Source organism: Cupressus sempervirens, chromosome 5 (assembly GCF_028749045.1).
Source record: "Cupressus sempervirens isolate cs-2001-9-10 chromosome 5, ASM2874904v1, whole genome shotgun sequence".
NCBI classification, from domain to species: Eukaryota; Viridiplantae; Streptophyta; class Pinopsida; order Cupressales; family Cupressaceae; genus Cupressus; species Cupressus sempervirens.
Genome location: NC_143122.1, coordinates 687505999 through 687531767, shown reverse-complemented (window position 1 = coordinate 687531767; position 25769 = coordinate 687505999). Strand labels below are relative to the sequence as shown.

Genomic DNA, 25769 nt, shown 5'->3' with positions numbered 1-25769 from the left:
TATAAGGTGACAACTTTATAATGATTAAATTACTATCATGATGAATATCATGTGACTTGATATTTATGGACAAGTCATGATAGTTAAAAGGACATTGATAGATATCATGTGATGTGATATTTGTAGAAGATCAATATGTTCATATTAACATGGTGGGTATTCTGACATAATATCTATGGATATACCATGATCTCTTATGGTAGATATCATGAGACTTGATATTTGTGTACACACCATAACTGGAAAGAATATCACGAGACTTGATTTTCTTATGTATATCACTAACTAGGAGACATCATTTTCAAATAAGGAGAACTTATATATATATATATGCACTTTGTCTTCCTTAGCTAAGAGGGTGTGTTAAAGCATGTAGCTTCGGTTTGACAATGATTGTGATCAAAGATCTAATACGTGTATATATATACCAGTATGATTTACATACTGACATATATACACACACACACACTCAGTATATGTAATTTTGCATATGATCGATATAGTTGAACCGATGAACATATATATATTATCTGAGATCATATCTCAACCATGATTGAAACTTATTCTGATTCCTTTGATTTAAAGATCATTATCAATCTATATAAATATCGGGCTGCATATGGATCGAGTTCATTATGATCTGTTATATATTTTTAGACTTGTGCTAAGTCTAACTAATATTGGGCATGATAAACAAATACTGAACAAGTATGACAGTGAATGGTCATGTCTCCATTCGAAGACATGCCCATTCACTCTCACACCACTCCATGTAACATATATACTTGATCTTCCCAACATAACAAGGCATCGAAATCAACTAATGCAAGCATATCAAAGGATCGTTAGCATCTCAAGTTCAAGAACATCTTTGTTATCTCTGTTATTTCTGTACTAACATATATAGATTCTGGAGCAAATTAAATTCATTGACATCAGTGTTCAAACTTGCAATTAAAGTTGTGCATCAATCAGCCTCATGTTGAAGTCTGGTAAGAAACTTTACAATATTTATACACACTGCTGCTAGCTCTGCTCAGAATGAAGAGGAAGAATACATGCTGCTCTCTCTGCTCAGAATGAAGAGGAAGAAATGTACACGAAGAATACATGCTGCCAGCTCTGCAGAGTGAAGAAGAATTCATGTTGCTAGTGCTGTTAGCAGCAAGACGCCACTGAGGAAGACCAAAAATTGTTTGGAGACCAAAAATGCTGCTCATAATGGAGACCGAAAATACCATGTGAAACCAAAACACCGTGTAATAGATTAAAATACCATGTTTTTTAGGTTTAGTTTGGAAAAAAGTAATGTTAAAAAACTACCGTGGAAAGTTAACAAAAGTCAAAATCCCAAAATCGCCCAAACTTGTCTGACATTCTCTTAAACTCACACAATTTTCCACAGGTTCACGCATCAATTCTGAAATTTGCTCCAAATGCAAGGTAAGTTACCAGGGTCCATATTGAAGAATTTGCAGCAAAATACTCTCTGAAAAACTGATTTTGCAGCGAATTCGAACCGATTTCTACTTAACATTGAATCGACTTTTGAGTGAACGACTTTCAAATTTGCATGTGACTGTGCGAATTTGGTAAGTTATAACAGATCACATTCAAATCTCTTTAAGGAAGAAAATAATTTCAACTTATAAAATTAGTTTCGTTTTTGATAGAACTCTACAATCAACTACTCTATCATCAAAACAATAAGATAAATTTATTGATGTACATTAGAAGACCAACAACAAGGTCCAAGGGACTGCTTGAAACAAAGCAGTAAAACAACATACAGAAGGAACACCAAATGATGTCCAGGGAAAAGACATATCAGATGAATGAACAAGAGAAAGAAAGAAAACCAAACAGCTCAGTTAGTTGCTTCGAGCAACTGCAAAAATCTATATCTGACAGATAAGCCCTAGGACAAGAAATCCCATGGATACCTAGGACAATAGCATAATTTCAAATGACCATAAAAATAGAGGAAAAACCTGTTTGTTATAGTTCTTCATGCAGAAGGAAGCCATCATGAATGCATCTTCTGATTTTTGACTTTAATGAATCCATCATCATTATTCTTCTTCTCCTTGGAAGAATTATTTGTGTTATAGATTTGATCTTTATCAAAACCTAGACTAGATTTGTCTTGTTTGTGATATTTGGCAGACTAACATTTCATCCAACATGTAGTACTCTTTTCAAAATTTAGACTCTTTTCAGATTGTTTTTTGAATTGTGAAAGATCATATTTTAATGTCACTACTTCAGCTTCTAATTTCAAGCCTCTAATTGCATTTAGAACATCATCAACTCTGAGAAGGTAATTGGCAATCTGCTCTTATTTTTTTTAAAAAACCTTCAAACTTTTTCTTATACATTTTTAATTTTGAATGCTTTACCTTGTCATCTTCATAAATACTTTTACAGTTTGTATCATATATTTTTAGCAGTTTGACAATGCAGAATGTTGACAAACTCTGTATTACCCAAGCCACAAAGAATTGAATTCATCGCTTCGCATAAATCTCATAGGCCTTTCTTGCTTGAGCAATTGGAAGAGCTGTAAGATTTACATATTTCTTTACAATGAACATCCATACATCAAACCCCAATGATGACAATAATCTTCCATTCTAGTGCTCCAGAATGAAAGTTAGAACCATGAAGTAAAGAAGCTTTATTTGAGGAAGGTTCCTGTAGACAAGCCATGTGTTGACTTTTGAAGATCTTCCTTAGCTGCTTAAGCTTTTTTAAGAAACTTGGCTTTGATACCAATTGAAGAACACAAATCTTGTACTAAGAGGGGGGTGAATCAGTAGAAGGACTATATCTCTAGAAACTCAACTAATGAGAGAGCATTTAGACATAAGAACCATGACACATGATGCATATGGAAAAACAAGAATTGGTGGAAAATTACAGTGAGAAGTGGTGCTAGGATCTATTGCCCTAATCCAGCCTTACAGAAAATACAATGTTTTAGGGTGCCAATCTAAGGAGTTATCAAACCCTTTATTAAAGAGAACCAACTCTAAAGAAGCACAATCTTCTTGCTTTGAGAACCCTCTCAGTATCCTATAGTCCAGCGTTGAGAATTTTACAAATAACATAGACTTAAAGACTTGTTCTACTTTATTATTGCACCTATATCTTTAAAACTCTCGCGCCATCATAATTTCATTTGTAACACATCAGGGTACTCTGTAGATTGAGATGTATCAACTCAACTATTTGTTAAGAAGTAAAGTACACAACTAAGGAGGGGGGAGGGTTGAATTAATTGTGGATAAATGCAAATTAATTACAAACCTATAAAATTGATCACTGATAACCAAAATAGCAATGCACAATAATAAGAGACCATACACCATAACACATTGATTTTTGTGGTCGAGGAAAACCCTTGATCAAAGGGGAAAACCCGATGGGGATGACACCCACTAGATATTGTACTAATATATTAATTCCTTGTTAAAGCATATAGTTAAATACAATTCATTTAATACAATTGTCCATGTTAAAGGACCTTGAACCCTTGGTAGAAGGTTCAAAACCTGATTAGGAGTTGATGAGAACAAAAGACACACTGCTCAGATTATGAAAGATGAAACCACCTTTACCACTAGATAACAAATCCAAATAACATGAATTGATTGATCTGCAATTTACTTGCCAAAATAGTTCCTTTGAAGTCCACTAGGAATACTAAATTCTATTCATGCCTCTTTTCAAAGTATTTGATAATCTTTCAACTCTAATTTAATATTCTAGCATCAAGGCTTGCATTCACAATCTTTCCATATCATTCCATACCATTACATACATTACAAATGAGGAAATTAACTTTCCTTTATACCCATTACACATAATCAATAAGGTCGGCTTGTTAGGACTTCCCCAATCAATTAAATACATAGGACCATGCTAAGGCATACATGCCTTTTAAAACAATTATACAACCATTACATAAAAGCATTCCACATGCTACAATACATACTTTAACTCTTGCCAATAATAATCAACACACTACACTGTCCAGTTGGCTACCAGTAAAATATGTCGCATGTTACAAACAAGCAATCCTTCCAACAATAGCCAAATGATCCACAAATCTCAACATATGCACAACAATGAGTCTTCTATCATATTCTATGCATGAATTCCTGCCTACCATCAAGTTATGACCAAAATATTACAACTACCTTCGGCATGATTCTCTGCTTATTAGCCAGCTGCTAGTCTTCACTAAATCATATGCAACTTAACTAATCAGTCACGTGAAGTACTGTGGCCATAGACATAATGTATACACTCATCCTTTGATACAAAAGTATGCTTGCATATTCAAAACTATCAATCACTATTGGTATGGTACTGATCAATAAAATGCAACATACAAAATCTGAATCTGTTTGCAACCTTAGAACATATGTTGACATTGATGATAAAACCTGTCATCAATACAACATGTCTTCTACCTCAACAATCTCCCCAAGCCAACAATCTCCTCTGCTTCCAACACTATTACCTTTTAATATCTTTCTTTGCACTCATTTAATCATGATATCTTACAGAATTTGATATTGCTCTTGATATTATTACGTTGTTAGATAGGTTCTATTTACTCTCTTCTATCTTTTTCTAATGCTCACTCTTTTGGTAATGTTTCCATAAACTCCTTCTATTCATTATGAAAACTTTCTTTTTCACTCTACAAGAACATTTCTATTTCCTCTCTATTGTTCTTTATAGGAGCATTCTCTTGTATCTTGTATATATAGATCATTCATGATCTTTGTTTAATAACACATTCATTATTTTACCATAATATGGTACTAGAGAAAATTTCTGGCCTTTTCAAATAAATTTAATTTCTTTTTGGAATTATTAGTTCAAAATTTTTGAAATAGTTGCCTGAGTGTGTTCAAAATTTGCATCTTTTTTTCCTCCAAACCTGACAAGGGATTCGGCGTTCGATTTTTTTCTGCAATTTTGTGGCCGCCTTTTTGGGCATTTCTGAGCTAACTTTTTCAGCACATCTTTTGCAAAGGGTGGTGTCTAGGGTGTTTTAAACCCTTTATATATGATTTTCGTCCAACAATTCTTGGTGGGTTTTTGCAGATCTTAATTGGGTTGGTTAATATCTTTCTTGGGTTCATCATTTTCTGTGCTTCAAATTTCAAGCTAGCAGATTCAAAATCTAATTTCAGATTCTTTGTGGGTTTTTTGAGCTCTCTTTTGGACGTCTCTTCAATTTTTTTGGGTCTTCTGTCAATATGCCATGAAGTTTGTCCCATCTCAAAATTTTCATGCTTTTCATTGAAAAATGTGTAATGGCATCTCTCACCAATCTTCTCTTAGTAGGTAGTCAACAATTCAACAGACAAAACTACAACATTTGGAAGTAGAGAATGATGACGATCTTTGAGTACCGTCACCTTGAGGTGCTTGTTCTAGGTACTGAGACTCGTCCTACCTCAGTCAATGCTACCACATACCAACATTACAGAACATGCAGATCTCTGATCAACTTGAGGCCGCCTTTTATGCTTTTTTAGGATATGCAAATTTTTATCTTTTTGAAGATAGATTAACCATTAAGGGAGGGTATTGTGATATTAGATAGGTTCTATTTACTCTCTCTTCCATTTGTTTTTAACAGTCACTTCTTTTTTTAATGTTTCCATAAACTCCTTCTGTTGGTTATGGGAAGTTTCCTTTTCACTCTACAAGAATGTTTCTATTTCCTCTCTATTGTTTGTTATAGAAACTTTCTCTTGTCTTGTATATATAGATCATTCACAATCTTTGTTTAATAAAACATTCATTATTTTACCATAAAAGATATTTGTTGATGCTCATAGTTGTGTTTACACTACTGTAGTCAACTTTTTTAATTATATTCACACAAGACCTTCAGACTTATAAGAACAATTCTCATGTGGTAGATTGATTTTATCACCCCATAACCAACCAGTTATAACTAAATAGTTATGACCAAACATTATGTTTCCATATTGACTCAATGGTTACACTAACTGGGTGACTAGTATTTCAACAAATAATTACATAGGAAATACCACCGATCAATACAAATCCCAATATTACTAATGATTTGAATGTGTGCATCAAGGGTGGTGGGATGAGTTCATATAGAACGCAATGCTATCGATGAACGTCAAGAAGTGAAGGTTTAGAAGTGATAGGACATCAAATATAATTCTCACCCAATCCATGAAATTTTAGTGGAGTATCTCCAACTTCCCATTCGAACTTGGCAATTCATAAACTCATAATATGGTCTAGTAGCTAAAAAATAAATGGAGGCTACAATACTGATAACAACTACATTGCCAATAAAGAGAGAACCACCTCATTTATAAATTTCCATCTCTCCTAAGAGGTGCCTTTAAATATCAAAGATTTGTTTGTTCCTCGTCAAAATTAAATAAAATCTTTTCCATCGAATGCGACAAACTCTATTGTTAGAGATAGTGTCGCATTCTAGTGTCTATTCATGTTTTGATATTGAATTCTATTATAGCAATTCTATGTGTTTAATGCAAGATCTAGTGATTGTCATTTTCCTAAATTGTTATTGATTAGAGTGACAATCAACAGATATGATATTCCTCCTTGTGTTTTCAAGTATTTCAGGCGAAGAAATGATTCCAAAATCTCACTCAAGCCAATAATAGAAGTATAATGAAGTTTGTTCTTGATAACAACAATAACATTTGTATACTTGAATTGTATTTGTCGCTAAATATCTTTTACCTGCTCCATGTAGTTGCCAAGCCTTTACTGACAACAAATATATGTGTTAGTTATGCCTTCATGTCTGTTCTGCATATGTTTATTCTCATATGCCGATTTACCTTGTTGCATATGTTTTTTCTCATAGTTCAATTTGCCTTTATTTTGATATGTTGTATGCAAACCTAGGTCTTCACGTTTCATTTCTTGTGCTTTCTTTGTTTGGCATTAATGACAATGTTGTTCTAACAATAGATTGCGAGATTGTGATAATTGAGATAAAAGATTGAGCCAATATAGATAGCAAGTCATGTTGTGCTATATATACAAATGATAGGGCAACGAATGAATGATTGATTTGGATAGTGGTTTGGTCCCACAAAGGAAATAGATAAAATAAGATAAAATATATAATGTAGGCCAAATAATGCAAATGTGAGACGTCTCCTTAGAGTGTAACATGTTGCATAGATTTGGAGACACAAATCATCCTAAGAGGAAAAAGATCTTGCTTCATGTCAACATAACGAGATGTTCCATGGAATCCTACGTTAAGACAGATTACACATGATATCCACAACATCAACAAAAAAATCGAAGAAACATGGGGATTTGATTATTTGGTATCAAAAGAACCTATAGAGTGAAATTAATCAGTGCATACATCTGCATATAAGTTACTCATCATGGTACTGAAGTTTTTGGATCTGAAGAAAAACACATGAAGCCAAAGCATAGTTACACTGCCCTGGGGGATGGGGGGATAGGTTTTCGGGTAGGGGGGACAAGTTTTCGGGTAGGGGGGACAGAGGGGCCTCAATTTGGGGACAATGATGGGGGACGGGGTGTGTGTGTTTCTATGTACTTTACATGTGGTAGTTAAAATGCTAGTTATGAAAAGATGTATAACAATATAAGACATAATGATGTAAAATACTAATTTTCTAAAATTTAAATATTTGAACATTTCATTGAACATAAAAGTGGAACATTGAATATTGAACAATAAATATTAAAATTTAAAATGCTTGAATCAACAAAGGGAAGAGTTCTAACTTATATTATATAAATATTAGATAATAATAGTCATAAATATCAAAAATATGTTTACTTATCATAGAGATGATTACATTGAGCAACATGATATGTTATTTAATATGATTTTCAATACAACCAATAGAATATTAAACAATTAAAAAAGAAGAAGCTTTTTTCCTTCAATTGGATGGGGAACATTAGACCCTCTTCTGGAACGAATGACAAATTGGTGGCACCGTTGGAGATGCTGGAACGACGTACCTTCCCCCCATCTCCACTAGAAGAATGACAAATTGGTGGTGCCATTGGAGACATTGGAACAACATCCTTTGGTCTCAGGTGCATCCCCATTTTAGAAACATTGGTTTTTTTTTGTTGTTGTGGGGGATGCATCCTCATGTTATACTAAGCCACAGTTAAAATAAAGATTTGGGTCAATATCGAAGAAGGCCTAGATGTTTTCAACGCTTTGGATTATTCCCAAATGATGAAGATCAAGATAAACTAGATAGAAGAAATGTGAGACATAGGGAAGAAGTGTGCGACCGATAAATCCTCTATTTCCTAGTGTCTATGGAGTAAATCGGGTGCTGTTGGAGAGCACACCACATAAAGATATGCATGGGGGAACACAAATTAGCACACAATAATCGAAAAATAAGAAAAAGGATTGTTTCAATGATCGTCTGCAACCAGATCACCGCTCTCCCAATCTTGATCATAGGGGGAGGGAGAGCAAGCCAAAAGAGGGACTATAATATTTTGAATGTTATTAATTCATTTCTTTTAATATAGTAAAATTGTTTACTACAAAAAGTGAAAGTTTGCATCATTTGAATTGCTACTCATAAATTTAAGTTGTTACATCATAATGTCATATATTGCAAACATTTTATATTAATATTCTAATTTAATTATTTTTATGAATTTAGGATTTAACTGTCTTATCCAACTTTAGTGTACATTGAAATATTGTTTTTTATCTGTGTCAAATCACATTCCATTTATTATCCAGTTAATTTAGGAGTTTCAAATTGGTGTATATCCACAGCAATCTTAAAGCTCAAAATTCTGGTTTAAATCATAGTTTAATGTGTAGGAACAAGAACTATTAAAAAGTCTTTGACATTTAGTGTTTTCTGTTAGCTTTCTTTACTTCCTTATTGGGGTATGTCTTTCTAAAGGACTTCCTTTGCTTCCCAACTACATTTTCAATGTAAATATCCAAGTTTTTTCCTCCCATTCTTTCCTCTTAGCTTTCACGTCTTTAGACTTACAAGCTTTGAAAATTTAATTCTTTTGGGAGGTCAAAGAATTTGGAAATCTTGGATTTTCAAAAAATGTTTAACAAAATTTTGATAGTAAATGAAAAGTCTGGATTGGATTTGACAAATCTGGAAGGTCCAAAAGTGGATCCAGACTTGAACCAGATCAGACCAGATTTGGTAACCATGCTCAGAAGGGAACTTTTAGATTTTCGCCATTTGTTGATGAGTAGGTTTTTCGTGGATATTTGAGTATTCTTGTCATCTCAACTTGTTGAAGTTAATTATCTTTTTCAACTTGTTGAAGTTAATCATCTTTCTCAGTTTTAGTTTCATGTTGATTTCTAATTGATTGTAGAATCTTATACACACTCCACCCATCAAGTACCTTGTAACAAACAGTTTTTCATAGCGAAAACAAAAACGGTTAAATCCAATAGTTATGAACAAGTTTAAAATTAGGTCAAAATTTTGGGATCTAACATAGCCTCAGATTTTTCATCATCCCCGATGAATATCACAGCAAAACTTTTAAACAATACTAAATCAGTTATTAATTTAAGAAAAGAAAAGAAATGTTCAGTTTCCAGCCCTAGAGAAAATGATGAGGGTATTTTTGGAGAATTTCATGATAATCCTCCCAAGTGGCATTATCCTCTACATGTTGATCCCATTGGACCTTGCATTGTGTCACCTTCCGATTTCTTAAGCATAGCTTACGCACCTCAAGTATTCTGAGTTGTTCTATTTCTACCATCCCTGGTTCTCGCACCCGTAATAGTTTCCAATCAATTATATGATCATGATGGGTAATGTATTTCTTAAGGTATGACACATGGAAGACGTCATGCATCCTGGCAAGGGTTGGTGGTAAAGTAATTTTGTAAGCTCCATCAGTTAGATTTCTTGGTATAAAATGAGCAACTTTTGTCAGCCTATCAACTACTACCAGAATGGTATTGTGTCGATTTTGCGTCATAGGTCATCCTTGCACAAAATACATGGAAATTATCTGCCATTTCCATTATGGTACTTCATTAGGGTGCAAGAGGCCTATTGGCCATCGATGTTCTGCCTTAACTCTTTGGCATTCTAAACAACCTGCCACATATTCTGTTATCTCCCTTTTCATTCCTTTCCAAAAACATAGAGGTTTTATATCAGACAACATTTTAGGTACCCCAGAGTGTCATGAATATGGAGTTGAATGAGATTCTTCTGGAATTATTCTTCGGAGTTCTGAATTATTGGGTACATAAATTCTATTATGATATCTTAACAATCCATCCTCTAAATTAAATTCCGAATACTTAGAATCCTGTGGGTCCTTGATAAGAGCTAGGCTGATTTTTGCATAAAATTCATCGTGCTTAGGTATTGTAAAATCTGGTCCTTTAATCTAAAGTTTATAGTAGCCATTGCAGAAATGTGTCTTCTCCTACTTGGGCATCTGCCACTTTGTTTTCCTTGCCTTTAATATAATTTATGTCAAAATTATAATCTGCTAAAAATTCCAGCCATCTTCTTTGTCTAGCATTTAGATTTGGTTGAGTGAAGATATATTTTAGACCACGATGTATGGATCAAAGTTCAAAAGGTTCTCCAAACAAATAATGTCTCCACATTTGAAGAGCATGTACAATAGTTGCTAATTCCAGATCATGAGGTGCATAATTTTGCTCATAATTTTTCAATTTCCTAGATTCATATGCAATTACCTATTCATCCTGCATTAGCACACCTCCTAAACCTTCTACTGATGCATCTGTTATAACTACGAATTGCTTTTGTGGGTCAGGTACTTTTAGTATGGGTGTTGTAGTTAGCTTTTCTTTTAGGTATTCAAAGGCTGATTGACACTTTTTTGTCCAGATAATTTTTTTCCTTTTCTCTGAAGTGATGTAATCGGATAAGCTATCTTGGAGAAGTTCTTGACAAATTTCCTATAAAACCCTGCCAGTCCCATAAAACTTTTAACTTCTGTCACATTTTTAGGTATGGGCCATTCCTTAATTGCTTTAATTTTTGACGGATCTATAGCTATGCCCTGAGCTGATATAATGTGCCCTAAATACTGAATTTCCTTTTGATAGAAAGCACATTTAGAGAATTTTCCATATAATTTATGTTCTCTTAACCTTTGCAAAACTGTTTCCAGATGTTTTTGATGTTCTTCCTTGTTTTTTGAATAGATTAGAATATCATCTACAAAGACCAACACAAACTTATCCAGGCAATCTTGAAATATACTATTCATTAAGTTCATAAAAGCTGCTGGGACATTGGTTAACCCGAATGGCAACACTATAAATTCGTAATGTCCATACCTAGTTTTGAATGCAGTTTTGTGAATATCTTCGTCCTTAATATGAAGTTGGTGATATCCTTGTTGGCGCTAAAAATTGCACGGTCAATTTTGAGAACCATTGAAAAAATCAAGCCCTTAAATGCTTTTGAAATGCATATGTGCAAGGTTGTACTCGGCTGTCCTTTCGAGACCCCTAAGGTGTTTAATGCTTCTAGCACCTTTCATTCAACATGCCTAAGCATTTCGTGAAGTTAGATTGAATTTCTGAGCCATTCTGCGAAGTCTCGTTTTGAGCAAGTTTCAAATCTGCATTTTACCCAAGTGTCAAATAGCGATCAGAGGCCCAGTTTGCATCTGAATATTTCTTACCCAGGAATGTGTCATGACTAGCCACTTTGGGGATGTTTAGTATGTATAACAAAGAACCTATGTTTCAATTTTCAAGTCATTTCAAATCCGTTTGACTAGGTTTTGCACCCCCCAAAGTTAGTCATTTACTGTTTTGTGCATTTAACTAGTTGTTCACAATTCTGGGAAGCCCTGTTCGACAAATCATAATTTTGACCCAGTTGACCAAAATGCTAAAATTCCTTTTGCGTTTCATTGTAGACGTTAGAGAATTGTTATGTTTCAATGTTCACATCTTGACGAATCCGTTTGCACACTTTTCCAGGGTCATTCCGTTTGAAAAAATTGTTATGTTGTCATCGTTTCCTGTCCTGCAAATCCAGGTAGCCAATTTTAGACGCTTGCCAAATGCGTCCAGTTATTCGTCATGAGCCTAAATCGTAGATCCATAATGTCCTCATGACAGAGAATGAGTGCCCCAGTTTTTTTTTCCCCATGTGCTCATTTGCCTAGTTTTCCGAACCAAATCCAAACCCAGTTTATAGTTTTCTGACATGTTTTGGTGCAGGTAATTCTAAGAAGGCAACTTTGATGGTCAATATCTTTTGACTGGGAATTCGTCATGAGACAAGATCTGGCAGGGTGCAAGAATGCAGAACCAAGATTCAGTGTGCCAGTTTTCAGGACTTGATCAAAGGTTTGGGTCAGTTTTTGAGGCCAGTCAACGGACCTCCTGACCCAAAAGTGACAGGTTGCAAAAAGGGATAAGATGAGTTTTTAATGACAAATTTTGATCGAAGTTGTTTCTAATCATTTCAAAATGATCAATAGATCAATTCAGCTTTTCAGTTGTCTGGGAACGAAATTTTTTTTTTTAGTCGGACCCACTTGGGGGCCCCGACTAATTTCATCCGACTGAATAGAAGAGCGTAGGGAATGTACAGAGTGATTAATTGTGTCTCTGTGTAAGATTGTAAGCAAGATATCACTGGAGTCATGTTAATGATAGTATTGGAGATGGATGTCTTTTATTAAGTATTGGAAGCTGAGACCCGCTATATGGGTAATGAGATTAAAGGAGATTGTGTCTTTAGCTCTAGAGGCCATCCAAGCAAAGGACACAGGTAAATTAAGGGGATGTTTTCACTTGAAGACAAATACATGTGGTGTAATACATTCTCAGCGTGATAATGAACATTATAGTTTTGAACCAAAATAGTAGGTTGTATTTATATAATGTTTGAAGGCACTAAACATAAGGTAGCGTCTATAAAAGAAAAACTCAATTTGGAGGTAGGCAGCGTGCCAAGGAAGAAGCAAAAGGAGTGCTCCACATCTCAGCAATTGGAAGTTCTCACCAGCAAATTCTAAAGCCGCAGCTTGAGAGGACATCACAATAGTAAAAGAAGACCCCGTATCAGTCAAAGCATCCAACCAGCATTTAAAAGAAGCCGACGGTCGTTGAAGGAAACTCCAAACAAGTGAAGGAAGACAGGGGAATCGCCAAAGAGAAACAACTAATACAGATACCCATGCGTATGTTGAAAGAAATCCAAAGAAACCTTCTCGAAAGGAAGGACATAGGGAGGAGGCAAAACATTTCAAGAGTTTAAAAAGTCACCAATATCTCCATGGAGGCCGCCAACGCAAGACAGGAGTAGCTTGCAGCACCAATGGAATGAAGAGTTCCCATGTTTTCAAAAAGACGCCCTCAAAGCCAGTAAACAATCCAATGCCGCTGTCAAAGTAGCATAGCGCTGAAAGGGGAAGCCGCACCAAGAAACTAGAGAACCCGCTGTTTTTTTTTTTTTTTAAAAGGAATGCACCATCATAAAAGAAACACAGAGGACGTCTCAGCCAAACCGCAGAAGGAAAGCACACGTTGCAAAAGGATCCACATCTTTAGGAGGAGCAGAACTCGCGCATGAGATGAGAAGCAATCGCAGTAATGGTGAAAGCCGTTCACATGGCATAAAGAAAGTAGAAAACGTGAATCGTTTTATCCCACATTGAGTGGGTATTGAAATAGTAGGCACTTTAAATACTTCTGCCCACTAATCATTAGTTGTCTTTGAGACAGCGCTCTTCGGAAGGGCAGCGCTCATGTGCGTGGGCCCGTGCGTCAGTGGATGCCACTTGGAGGTTTGACGTCAGCGGAGTCGCATGATGCATAATTTTGAACCAGATTGTACATGTGCTGATGTGGCGGGAAAGTGTGAGATCATGACACATGGACAATCGGACGATCGTCGCTATGTCGCCATGGAGAAGGTGCAAGGAGGTTACCATAGCGACATAGCCCGGGCGAATCAAAAGATGCCACGTGGCAGAAGATGGTTGACCCGGATGGAAGGAGAGGGAAATATGAAGGCAAATAAAATAATAATTTTTTATTATTTCCCAATTTTCAAATCACGTTCAAGTTTTTTTTTTTAAATTGAAAAAGGGCATATTCTAAAGTTTTGACTTTAGAAGTAATTTTAAATCTTTCAAAAGTTTAAAAACAAAGTGTGCAGACGTGAGCAATTTTTTAGGCGAGGGAGTCATTTTTCAGATCGAGATTAAACGGGTTTTTGGGAGGCTAGATATGCGATATTATATATCGCCGGAACCGGGAAGAAACGAACTTTCCGTTTCTGGAGTCGGCTTTTGCACAGATATCAGTCAGTTTGAGCTACATGAGGTTTTCTATCAAGTACCTAAAGTGCAACCATATTCATACCAGGAAGTTCAGATTTGTTTTTTGTCAAGATAATGACCTGGATATCAGTAGAAAGCAATGGAAATGCAGTTAGGGTCGAATTTGTTATGATTTACTCAGTAAAAACTCATTTTCATTGGCTTTTTCATGGGGCAATCAGATATTTTGGCAAGTAAAGGGTTTTCATCATTAGGCAAGGATATTTTGCAAGTTTGTTATAGATTAATGATGAAACAAAATCATATCAGAAGGGATGAAAGAAGAAAGAGGTTTTTCAGTTACAGAGGATTGGATTTCAAGTGGACACCTGGCAATTGCATATCAGATCCGGGAATTCCTTTCTTGCTATATCTTTCTTTCTTTCTTCATTTGCAAGGGTTCCAGTTTTTGCACTGAGAAACCATTCTTCAGCATTTCTTCTTGTATTGAACAGCATTTTAAGTTTTATGCAGATAGTTCTTTTCTGTTAGGTGATCTATGAGTTTTTTTTTTTCTGTACATTTCATGTATTTGATTTCAAGGAAAACAAATAAAGTGCAGCAAAAGTTTGAAGTTCAGTTTGAATATTGTCTCCTGATTATGGCTCTGTTATTTCTTCTAATTTGTGATCAAAGAGCATGAATTAGGTTGCATTACATTTTGAAATGTATGTGGTTAAAATGTCTTGCTTATGGAACAAAGAACCATGTAATTGCTTGATATTTGTCACAGGGTTTGCAGATTTCATGATAGGATTTTCTGAGTATGAGATTCATTCTGTAGCAGATGTCTATTCACAAGGTGAAAGATAGATCAGGGATCTTGATGTAGAGATACGTCTGAGGATCCCAGGGGATGTATGGTTATGATTCATTTAATTGCCCAATAGATAAGGCACTGGTCAGAGATAGGATCATTAAGTTCTGTTGTTCATACTTGGGTCTTGCTGTTATCAACATATTAAATCAATTTTCCCTTTTATGTTGAAAGCTACTCAATGTTAACCCACACTTAGCTTGCCAGTTTTATGAGTTATGTTCTTAGCTATTTCATGCTTATGATTCTTGGTTGAGTATAGAATAAATAAGGGTTTTATCTGCTTCATATTAGATTCAGTGTATGCTTTGACAACTGGTACCATATAAAGAATCTACAGGTCTACCCGCCTAGGTTTTGCAGAGCCTGAAGTAGAAGAAGGGTCATGCCTTATAGTTGGCCTGGTGTCTGAATGGATGTGTTGATAATGGGAGTTAGCTGCCCCTAGATGCATCTTGTTCTCATTAGGGTAATTGGAAATGGGTAACGTTTTCAAACACCAACAATCCTGACCTTAAATCAAATTTTGAAAATGCTTTTGTGCCCTTCATTTGATAAAAAAGATCATCTATTCTAGGAAGTGGATACTGGTTCTTGATGGTAACCTTATTGAGCATTCTGTAATCTATGCATAATCTCATGGTTCTATCCTTCTTCCTAACAAACAACACTGGGGCTCCCCATGGTGAAACACTGGGCCGTTTCTTGTCTAACATATCTTGTAGTTGTATTTGCAACTCCATATTGTGGTAGTCATTCAATATGGTGCTCGAGAAATGGGTTTTGCTCCTGGTATCAAATCTATGGTAAAATCAAAGGCTCCGGAAGGTGGTAGACCGGGGAGTTTTTTTGGAAATACATCTTGGTAGTTCTTTAGATAGGGATATTTTTCTTCGAAAGATTCTTTTAACTTTTCTCTAATTTCCCTATCTTCAAAAATGTAGTCATCTCCATATGTGGTGTTTTTAGGTTCTTTAATGTCCTCAACTCTGATTGCAAAGATCTCACAGCCTTTTCTTCCATATTTCTTAAGTTGCATGGCAGATATCTGTTTTGATTCAATTTCATGTTTAATCCCTATAATGCTTTTAGGCCTACCTTGATCATCCAAACAATTTATAGTTTTGGCAAGACAATTCACCTTGGCCTTATGCTCGCTGAGCCAATTAATTGCCTATGATAATGTCGTAAGACCCAGGAGGTGCTACATACAAGTTCAATTCCGTTGAAAAATTTGGAAAATCAACCTAAGCCTCAAATAGACATTGCTCTATCTTAGCCCTTGACTAGTTTGCATATTCAACTATCCATTGTTTTGCCGTAAAACTAGATCTCTTTGGAAATCTACTTAATACTTTAGACGATATAAAACATTTAGAAGCTTCAATATCAATTAAAATGGAGACAGGGTTCCCGTAGATCTTACCCTGAGTTTCAATCAGGGGTATTTGCTGTTCTGCTTGCCTATTGTCCAGGGCTGCATGGATCCTTTGTTGATAAACTTGTTGTTGCTGTGGAAGAGTTGGTTGTTGCAACTGATTGGTGTTGGGTTTGATGGGGCATTTATTAGCATAATGATCTCCTTCACCAGTGAAGCATCCTGAAGGTGAACCCTTCCTTTCATTACTCTTATTATTCTTACTTGTACTAAAATTACTTTTAACGTCCTTGACTCCATTTCCTTGAACGGTCTTTTCTAAGATCCAAAATTAGCACCCTCCGTATTCCAGTTTGTTTTCCTTTTATTATCCCGAATGGAATCATCTTTTGTGATTTAGTATTCTTGTCGAACAACCTTCTCTAGAGCTTCCTCCATAGTTCGAGGAGTGAGAACATCAACTACTCCTATTCTATTGTTTAGACCCATAATGAACTTCCTCACCTTCAGGTTTTTATCCTGCTGATATGGTGGTACATACTTCAATAGTCAAGTAATTTTTTCCTAGTACTTATGTACAGTTATATCTCCTTGCTTCAAGTTTTGAAAGTCTAGAAGTTTCTGATCATAAAAGTTTTGGGGCAGCCAGCGATTTCTGAAAATGGTTACAAACTTTTCCCAAGCAATCTCAGTGAATTTGGATAAGCACATTTAGAGGATGGTTAGGAACATATTCAAGATGCTATGTTCTAGATGGCAAAATCAGATTTGTAGTTTGAGCCAATTTATGAATATTGTTCAACATGCTTGTTCCTGTGAGCTGACTATTGATAAAATCATTGTGAAAAGAGTTTAATTGTAATGTAATGTGTATTGTAATATCTTAATGATGTCCTATATTATCATTTTAAATTAAGAAAGTCTCAAGGTCGATTGAATACTTTTTTTTGGGACTTGGTATAAAGGAAAGATTGTTCCTTGGTTGTAATCATCAGTGAGGTTATGTGTGGTATATGCATTTTGATGTTTGGATATGCGAACTTGGATGCAAATTTCTATTTGATCAGAGTAGAGATTAATGTTGTGGATGTACTATGAGCTTCAAAGGAACTGTATTGGCAAAGGAGTTGCTGTTTAGTCAGTTTAGAACTTAGATAAGATTATCCTAAAGATTGTTTAGTGAAGACAATCTGAAGCTATTTGGATAGTGAGTTCGGTTGTCCTCCTTTGAACTCCTAATAGAGTTGGAATCTTCTAACAAGGATTCGAAGTCTCCTTGCAGGGACTCATATTTACTGATTGTATTTCATTGGCTCCTAACAAAGTTTGTCCTTTCACATGGAACTTTTATATTAATACATCATCTTGCAGGCATCATTCCCACCAAGGCTTTCCGTAGTTAGCATATTTGGTGTTAGTGTGCATGGTTATCTTTCTATGGTTGTTGCATCTATTGTTAGATGTTTCAGACTTATTAAAGATATTGAGAGTTGTTTTAAGTGTATAACTGATTCACATCTCCACCCCCTCCAGTTATCTTGGTGGACTTTACTTTCTAACGTTAATCTGCTAACAAATGGTCATTAATGTGGACAATGAGCATAATCAATGGAATTTATGAATTGCCATACTAAATAGTCCCGCGTTATTGTAAGGAAAACTGTGATGAAACTCTCTAATCAATAATAATATGAACTTCGAAGCATGTTGATTCGTGGACATGTCATTTTCAAAATCAAAATTTAGCATATTTTATTCATAATTATCCCACGGGATTTCAAGTCATAGGTTCTGCTTATTGTATTCCACATGTAGATTTTTGATACCTGATCTAAGCATCTTGTATTTGTGAAAAAATGGTTTAATTTGATAATAATAGATAACCGAGTTCCTAGTGGTACTCTCTAGTAATGAGCTTAATATACTGGCATATATAATGTTTTTTGCAGGATAGAATCTATAGCATTGAATAGCTAGTTCTTATTACTCTATATGATGCATTGGCTTCTATTCTTTTTTATTGGTCAATAAAATTTGTGTGCGGGGATATTAAGAGCTCTACTTTCCATTATTTTTTAGCATCTGCAATATAGTGATTTTCAATTGTTTGAATGTGTAGTATATTTTAAAATGTTGAGCATTTGATGTATTTGCTTTTCTGGTGTAAATAATACATGTTGGCTGCAGCTACATGATTGGCTGGATCTTTCATTGAATCATTCGGTACCTTCTTCCCTCCTTATCCTTTCAAGGTAACTATTTGTGATACTTTAGTCTATTTCCTACAGTTTGTACCTTTAAGACATGTAAATACCTTAACATTATTACTATTGTGGTTGATTGACTCATTACTCTTCTTTGCCAGAGCATTTACAGTCTCAGGAAAAGTCAAGCCAGAAGAGGCTGTTCAGGCCACACTCTCTTCTCTTCCAGATGAACTTGTCGATTCTGTAGGGGTTACTTCATTGCCAAGTGAGGATTCGGTTGCTGATCGAAGAAGAAAACTAGAGTACTTGGAAATGCAAGAGGAGCTTATAAAGGTTACATCAAATCTATCAACTTCTATGACAATTTTTTTTTTTTTGGTATTTCTTGTGAAACTTCTCCTAGTAAGTATGAATCTGAAGCCTTTGTGAGCTTGTAGAAGAAGAATGGTTGGTATTAGGTTAGAGCGGCAATGACCTTTCTTCCATTACTTCTTGTTTAAAGTTTTTGATCTACCACACCAACCTCTTCCAAACCTGAACAGTTTTTTTTATTTTTCTTTCAGAACTCTAAACTAATCATTTGTGTCCTTATTCACATTCTAACCAACTTATTCCATGTGGCAAAACCCCTATGTATGTTTATGATATATAATAATTGTGCACACTCTTTTTTCATGTCCACACACTGATTTTATTCTAAATTATCTCATCTTTTAGATGTTGACTTGTGTTTCCTCTTGTCTGAATCTGCATTTCTGGACTTGGTAACTATGCTAGCTGGATTGTTTGCCATAATGTTTTCATGATTATTATTACAGAAACTCATCAGTTTGAAGGTTCTTTCCTTTTGGCTTGTTATATGATGTTTTCTGTAAGATTTTCTAGCAACATCCTTATTTCTCATTGGTTAAGCTATGCCAGCACATATGAATAGATTTATAAAAAGGGGGAAGAAGGTTCTTTTTTTCAGGAAAATAATTAATTTCATTGGTGTTACATGATAGGAGGAAGAAAAGAAAGAGAAAGAGAAGAAAGCAAGGTTGGAGGAGGAGGCGAATCAAAAAGATATTGCATTACATGAGATGAATGTAGCAACAGAAAGGGAGGTGCAAGAGTTGGCAAGAGCTAAAGCAATAGAAAAGCAAGAACAACTTTGTGAGCTAAGTCGTGCTTTAGCTGTTCTCGCTTCAGCTTCTGTATACATTCTTCCTTTATCCCTTTTCCTTTTTAGAAGAATTTTTATAAATTTCTTTCTCATATTTTCAGAAAAACTTCAGCTCCAGTTCTAGATTGTAACTGACACTCACTTTTGTTTTCAGTCAGTGAGCGAGGAACGCGCAAAATTTCTGAGGCTTGTAAACAAAGAGGTGAACAGTTGAATAATGTTTACTGTCTACTTTTTTTTTGAAAACTGTGGTCTTGTAGCATTGTTTTATTTCTTTCTTGGTTTTATTTATTTTGCAAAGTGAGCTTCATGTCATTTGACAAAACTGTTTCCATTTCAAAATGATATTAACTAAATGCCTTATATTAATTTAAGTTTTATTGTTTAGTCATCATGTTTCTAAGCACTACCTTTATACTATGTTATTTTGTTTCAGATAACACTTGATTAGTTGTGTAGATATACGATATAGAAAGTATATGATACTGGATTTTATATTTAGGTTGTTTCAAAATAAGCAATAATAGCTCAAGAATCAAGTTTAAAAGATAGTAAAATGTAGAAATATGATGATATGAATATAGGGCTTGCCAAATTAGAGGATTTATGGTTGAAGCAAGGAACATAATCAAATATGAAACAGTAGCATTGAATAACAAAACAAAGAATCGATAATCAATTAACTACAAAAGACAGGAATACTCCTTAAATAGACAGTTACAGAGGGTTTTTCCATAAAGGAAACTAAAGTCATAATAGAAAGTTACTATAAACTAGCTAAATGACTTACATCGAAGTGTTTGAGACTAAAGACAATAGAAAGTTACCAAAAACGAAATAAGTGATTTACATGACCATTACAAGTAAATATAATAATATTACTTTAATCTTGAATGGTCATTTTACTGACTACGCCAAGTTTATTCCGAAATTTTATAACAAGCTGATACAACTCATCATTTTCGATACCAACTGCAATGTTTTTCTTGGACTTGTCAACAATGTGACTTGTGCATGAAGATAACATCCAACTTGGGACACCTATGCATAATCTGACACATTGAGAGCAAATTAAGCTGCATGATCAGAATGAAGCATACGTTAAAAACACAAGATTTCTTCCTATAGAGGTTATTATGAACATCTCCCATTCTGACAATTGTATACTCTTCACCACCACCAAAGATTACTCAATCAGAGCAATGCTTATACTCTGAACCAATCTGTCCTGTTAGTAAAATGCTTAGTTGGGCTAGAATCGGTATACCATGTAGAAGACTTGACATGATCTGTTGGTTTTTTTGGCCAGGAAGGCTGATTCCTCCTTTCAATGCTCTACGGCATGAGCCTTCTATTGATACTCTTCTTGGTTGTATTGGTGATCAACCAAGCGCTGTCTGTGAACTACTACATATGACCACAATAATGACATGTAATAGATTTTGGATTCTTTGAAGAATTATTAGGTTTTCTTCGTCTTTTTTTTCAGAGTGGACTTTTGCCTTTGACTTTGGTAGGAAACGCTTGTTCCACATTGGCCGCCTTGTTGCTGTTATGAAACTGCTGCTTCTACCTGTTCTTCTGTACGAGCTTGTTGCACAGATAATCAAATTTCAGATCAACAATGTTTGAGATGATGTTGAGAATTTTGATGAAGTGCTTATAGGATCCTGGTAAGCTTTTGAGCATGATAACCACCATATCCTTTTCTGCCATCTTGCGACTAGTGGCTTCCAATTGATTGTGAATGCCTTTGATCTTCATATGATCCCACAAAGACATTATGTCTTTCATCATAACTGAGAATGTCATGCCCCCAGTAGACTTGGGTATGCAGCCATTAAACTAATACAAATCCCAGAATTGATAAAGAAATAATTTTAGACCCTAAGATATAATAGAGGCAGCTAACTAGCGTAAAATGTTAAAAATTTGACATGTAGTGAATTACAAGAGAGGTTGACTAAGGTTCAAATAGTCATTCATCAGGGACTGACCTCATAAATAAGTCTAGACAAAATCTAAAATAACAGTTGTTTAAACAGAGGGGCCTGCCCAATTTCAAAGGACATATATATTTAATATCACTGGTCCACAGCTTCCTTTGAGTAATATTAGTGCGCTGGCAGTGACTAGTTATGCTAAAAAATGACAGCGATAATAGGGCAGTGGGTGCAATTAAAAAGGCAGTGGTTGCAAAAGAAAGAGGGACATCTCTGCGACCTCTAAGCAAGGTGACCCTTTGCACCTTGAGGGGCGATATTTAAGGAAGCCACATCAGAAGATCAAGAGGGAATGGAAGTAGGGATAATAAGACATCCATGAATAAAGAAATTTTAAGCTTCATAATTAATAGAACTAGACTGCATACTGATAACTTTTCTAGTCATTGGTATGCTGCATAATGCATGGAACTTTGATCTGACTGATTTGTTATTTTGTCTTCCACTTGATATATGGGATGCAAGTAGCTCAGAAATTCGATTCGAGTATGTCAACCCTAGGTGGGGGCCAGAGGCTAAATGATGGGTATCATTTCATCCTCTTTGGCTTGAGGGAAAGGAATAAGCTCAGCATATCTTATACGCTTTTCTAAGGGACTCGTAATGAGGATAGGTTTATTGGGAATTATTATTGAATCTTACATTTACATGACGTAAATAAGAATGATGATTAGAATTCTCTTTATATCATTGCCAGTTATATGGTTTTCATCTTTCATAATGGTAACTAACATATTTGCAGGTGTTAAATTAAGATATAAAGTTTGCTATTTAAATTTCTTAATACACTTGATACCTTATTTCGGAATTTTAGGACAAAATAGAATAAAGTTCCAATAGGGGACATTTCTATCAGTATCAGAGCTTTTATCCTGCCAGCTTGCCGATCAAAGGGACATTACACAAAGGAAGGAAAAATATTAATCAAAAAATGTAATGAGCTCCAATACTCATTGGTAACTTAGATTCAATTCAATTCTTCATCTTGATGAGTAATGAAGCGTGATCTCAGACATCTATTTTGAAATCTCTTTTTAAAGATACCATCTTCTATAAATCAGGATGGCCCACACAACTGACAAGAAAGGACAGGTCTTGACACTAGAATCAGAGCACAGACTGATTCATTAATTGATATTTATCTACTTAGTATTAGTGTTTAGAGGAAGTTTGTTGCAGATACATATTGATAACATCTCAATTTGCAGTCGCAGCATTGAAGCATTGAAAATTTTCTTTTGAGGAATTGCTACAATTAATTTGAAATCATAAAACGGTAGTTTTCTGGAGTTTGACATAATAGAAAAAATAAAAGTTAAAAAATAAATTTAGAAACCAGTCTGTTCTTGTAGAGTATTGATTCACCGAGCATAGAGATATGTTTTCAATATCCTTATATTATAATGGTTTTTGTTGTGGAATTCAAAAATATGCAAGTGTAAGGAAGATCATTCAATTTGAATGAGCATCCCATGGAGACATGAAATATATCATATACATTTAACAATGAAATTAATGTCTCAGACAAAACAAATACAGGATTAATTAATTGTGAATACAAAATCCACCCTAGATAGAATTCATTTAGATCATAAATGTCCAATAATGGAATAATGATAGATTCTTGAGGTCATTGATGCCACACTTGTTTATATTATCTATAAATTAGCTTGCAGAGTCCAGATATTTTCATATAGTTGTATTTGTTAGTAGTATTGTACACATTGATAAGAAAATAAGGCAGACTGAAGCAAGATTTTTTTTTTTTTGCTTGTTTAACTAATGATGGTGATAAGTAGCTTTGAGAAACAATGTATTGACTTTAGAATATCAGCCAATTGTGTATGGATAGCTATCTAGATAGAAACCTTGAAAATTTCCAGAAAGAAGCCATGAAATGCTATTCAATAAGCACCAATCTTGAGTTACTTTTATGAAAAAAAGATGGAAACCAAATCTCTGGCAGTATGTGCAATACCCAAGAGTTCTTTACATGCTGGTAAAAAAAGGTGATAGACGGCTGAGAAAAATCATAAAATGTGTTGTCAGAGAGAGAAAAGTTCAGCACTTAAGATGACTGTTGAAATCTGCTACTGACAAGATGTCTATCACTCATAAATTCTGTGATTGAATTAATAAACCCTACATAGGTCCAACTAATGAAATAGATTTGTTGATGAGCTAAATTTGATGTGGGGATCTGAAATAAAATTTTGAGATCCCTAACATAGGTCCTATTGGTGTGTGTTTTATGACACAAACACAAAACAAAATATCAAGGGGTAACTCTATCCTCTCTTGAACAAAGTGTCCAACGTGCTAAACATACAAACTGTGTGATTACAAAGGTTGACTCCAAGGTCCCACATGTGTGTTGTTTTGCTGTTTAGGATAGAATCTTGTGGTAAGATGATTTACTGAAAACCTCCAAAGCGACATATGTGGTTCAAGATTTTGTTGTTCAAATTATTTTGCCTTTGAGCTTTTGGATTCTACCGATTTAAACAAATAAGGAAATAGATTGAGGGTTGTAATTTTAAACTTGACCTATGAATTTTTGGAGGCAAGTTTGCGAATGTGGAAATCAAAAACGTATCCTTGCTTCACCAAATTCGGCAACTCCATAAGAACAGTGCAATCTTCTAAGGTATTCTAAGGATTTTCACATCACAAATATTCACCAATATTCAAACAATGAATACAGTATGAACATATTGATTCCACAATGAACACTGTCATCAAATTCTTCATTCTGTTTTACAACTTGAAAATTAAATCTACTCTAAGTGAGAGACAAGGAATCATTCAACTTCTAAAAGATGTTTAAATTCACCAACAAAAGGAAAATGCATTTACTTAAGCAGTTTTATGCAACAATATCTGAATCTCTCTTTACAAATGAGAGGAGTGGAGTTTGTATAGGAAGTCAAAAACAGATAAAGGGCCAAGATCAATTTAAGACTGACACCAATATTTAGACAACTATACCTTAATTAGGGTTTACAATGATAATCCAAAGTAGGCCAATGAAAAATGAACATGTGATGGAGCTTTCTTCTAGAAGAAAGTGCTCCTTATCCCGATGGACGAAAAGACCAGCTTTATTGAACTTCTACGCCTTGTCATGAAACGATTTGATTGGTGGAGACACGTGGTTGCAACCTTAGCATGCTTATCACTTTGGCTTTGAACAATTCTTCTTCAATTTTGGGAATTTGAAATTTTGGAAAAAATATTCTCAAATTGCATCATCTTTAAACATCCTTGAACTTAGAATTTTTCCATTTGAATGTTCTTCAATCTAGGATTTTAGATATCTTGTCTGAACTTTGAATTTGGAGGATGTTTTTGAAATCTTCCATTGTCGATCTATTCTTCTTCTTGTCTTGAAATTCCTCATAGATTGTGTTTGTTTCTTCATCTGTGAATGTCGTCTTTCTTTAAGTTTATACCATTTTAATTCCTTCGTCCAATATTGATCTTTGGAAATTTAGGGTTGTACAAGCGTGCATCAGACCTGCAAAACAATATTGGAAAAATTGTCCATAACTCAATAAAATGACTTTACCAATCTTTCCTTTCATCTAGAAATGGTCTTCTGAATTCTGGAAATGATGAAGTCTCGTCCTTTAAAATGCACTTTCTAGTCTGATTTTCTTGAAAATTCCCATGCTTAGAAAGTTTCACCATTGTTTCTTTAGTGATTTCACTCTCTACAATCCTCTCTCCGAAATTCACATCTGCTCTCTCTAGAAATCTATACCTCTTCTCTGCTATGCATAAAAATATGTTCCCTTTGAAACTT

General features: G+C 34.8%; 1 protein-coding gene across 3 annotated transcripts in view; it reads left to right on the top strand.

Moving 5' to 3' along the window:
• LOC149557818 (uncharacterized) overlaps positions 1 to 25769 on the top strand; it is a 106514-nt gene that overhangs the window by 59315 nt on the left and 21430 nt on the right. For all 3 annotated transcript variants that reach the window (XR_016364922.1, XM_089832302.1, XM_089832303.1), the window contains exons 8-11: positions 18777 to 18841; positions 18955 to 19129; positions 19801 to 19992; positions 20116 to 20163. Coding sequence is in view for 2 of the 3 variants with exons in the window: in XM_089832302.1 (XP_089688428.1) it covers positions 18777 to 18841; positions 18955 to 19129; positions 19801 to 19992; positions 20116 to 20163 (480 nt within the window). In the remaining variant the exon portion in view is untranslated. The remainder of the gene's footprint in view (positions 1 to 18776; positions 18842 to 18954; positions 19130 to 19800; positions 19993 to 20115; positions 20164 to 25769) is intronic.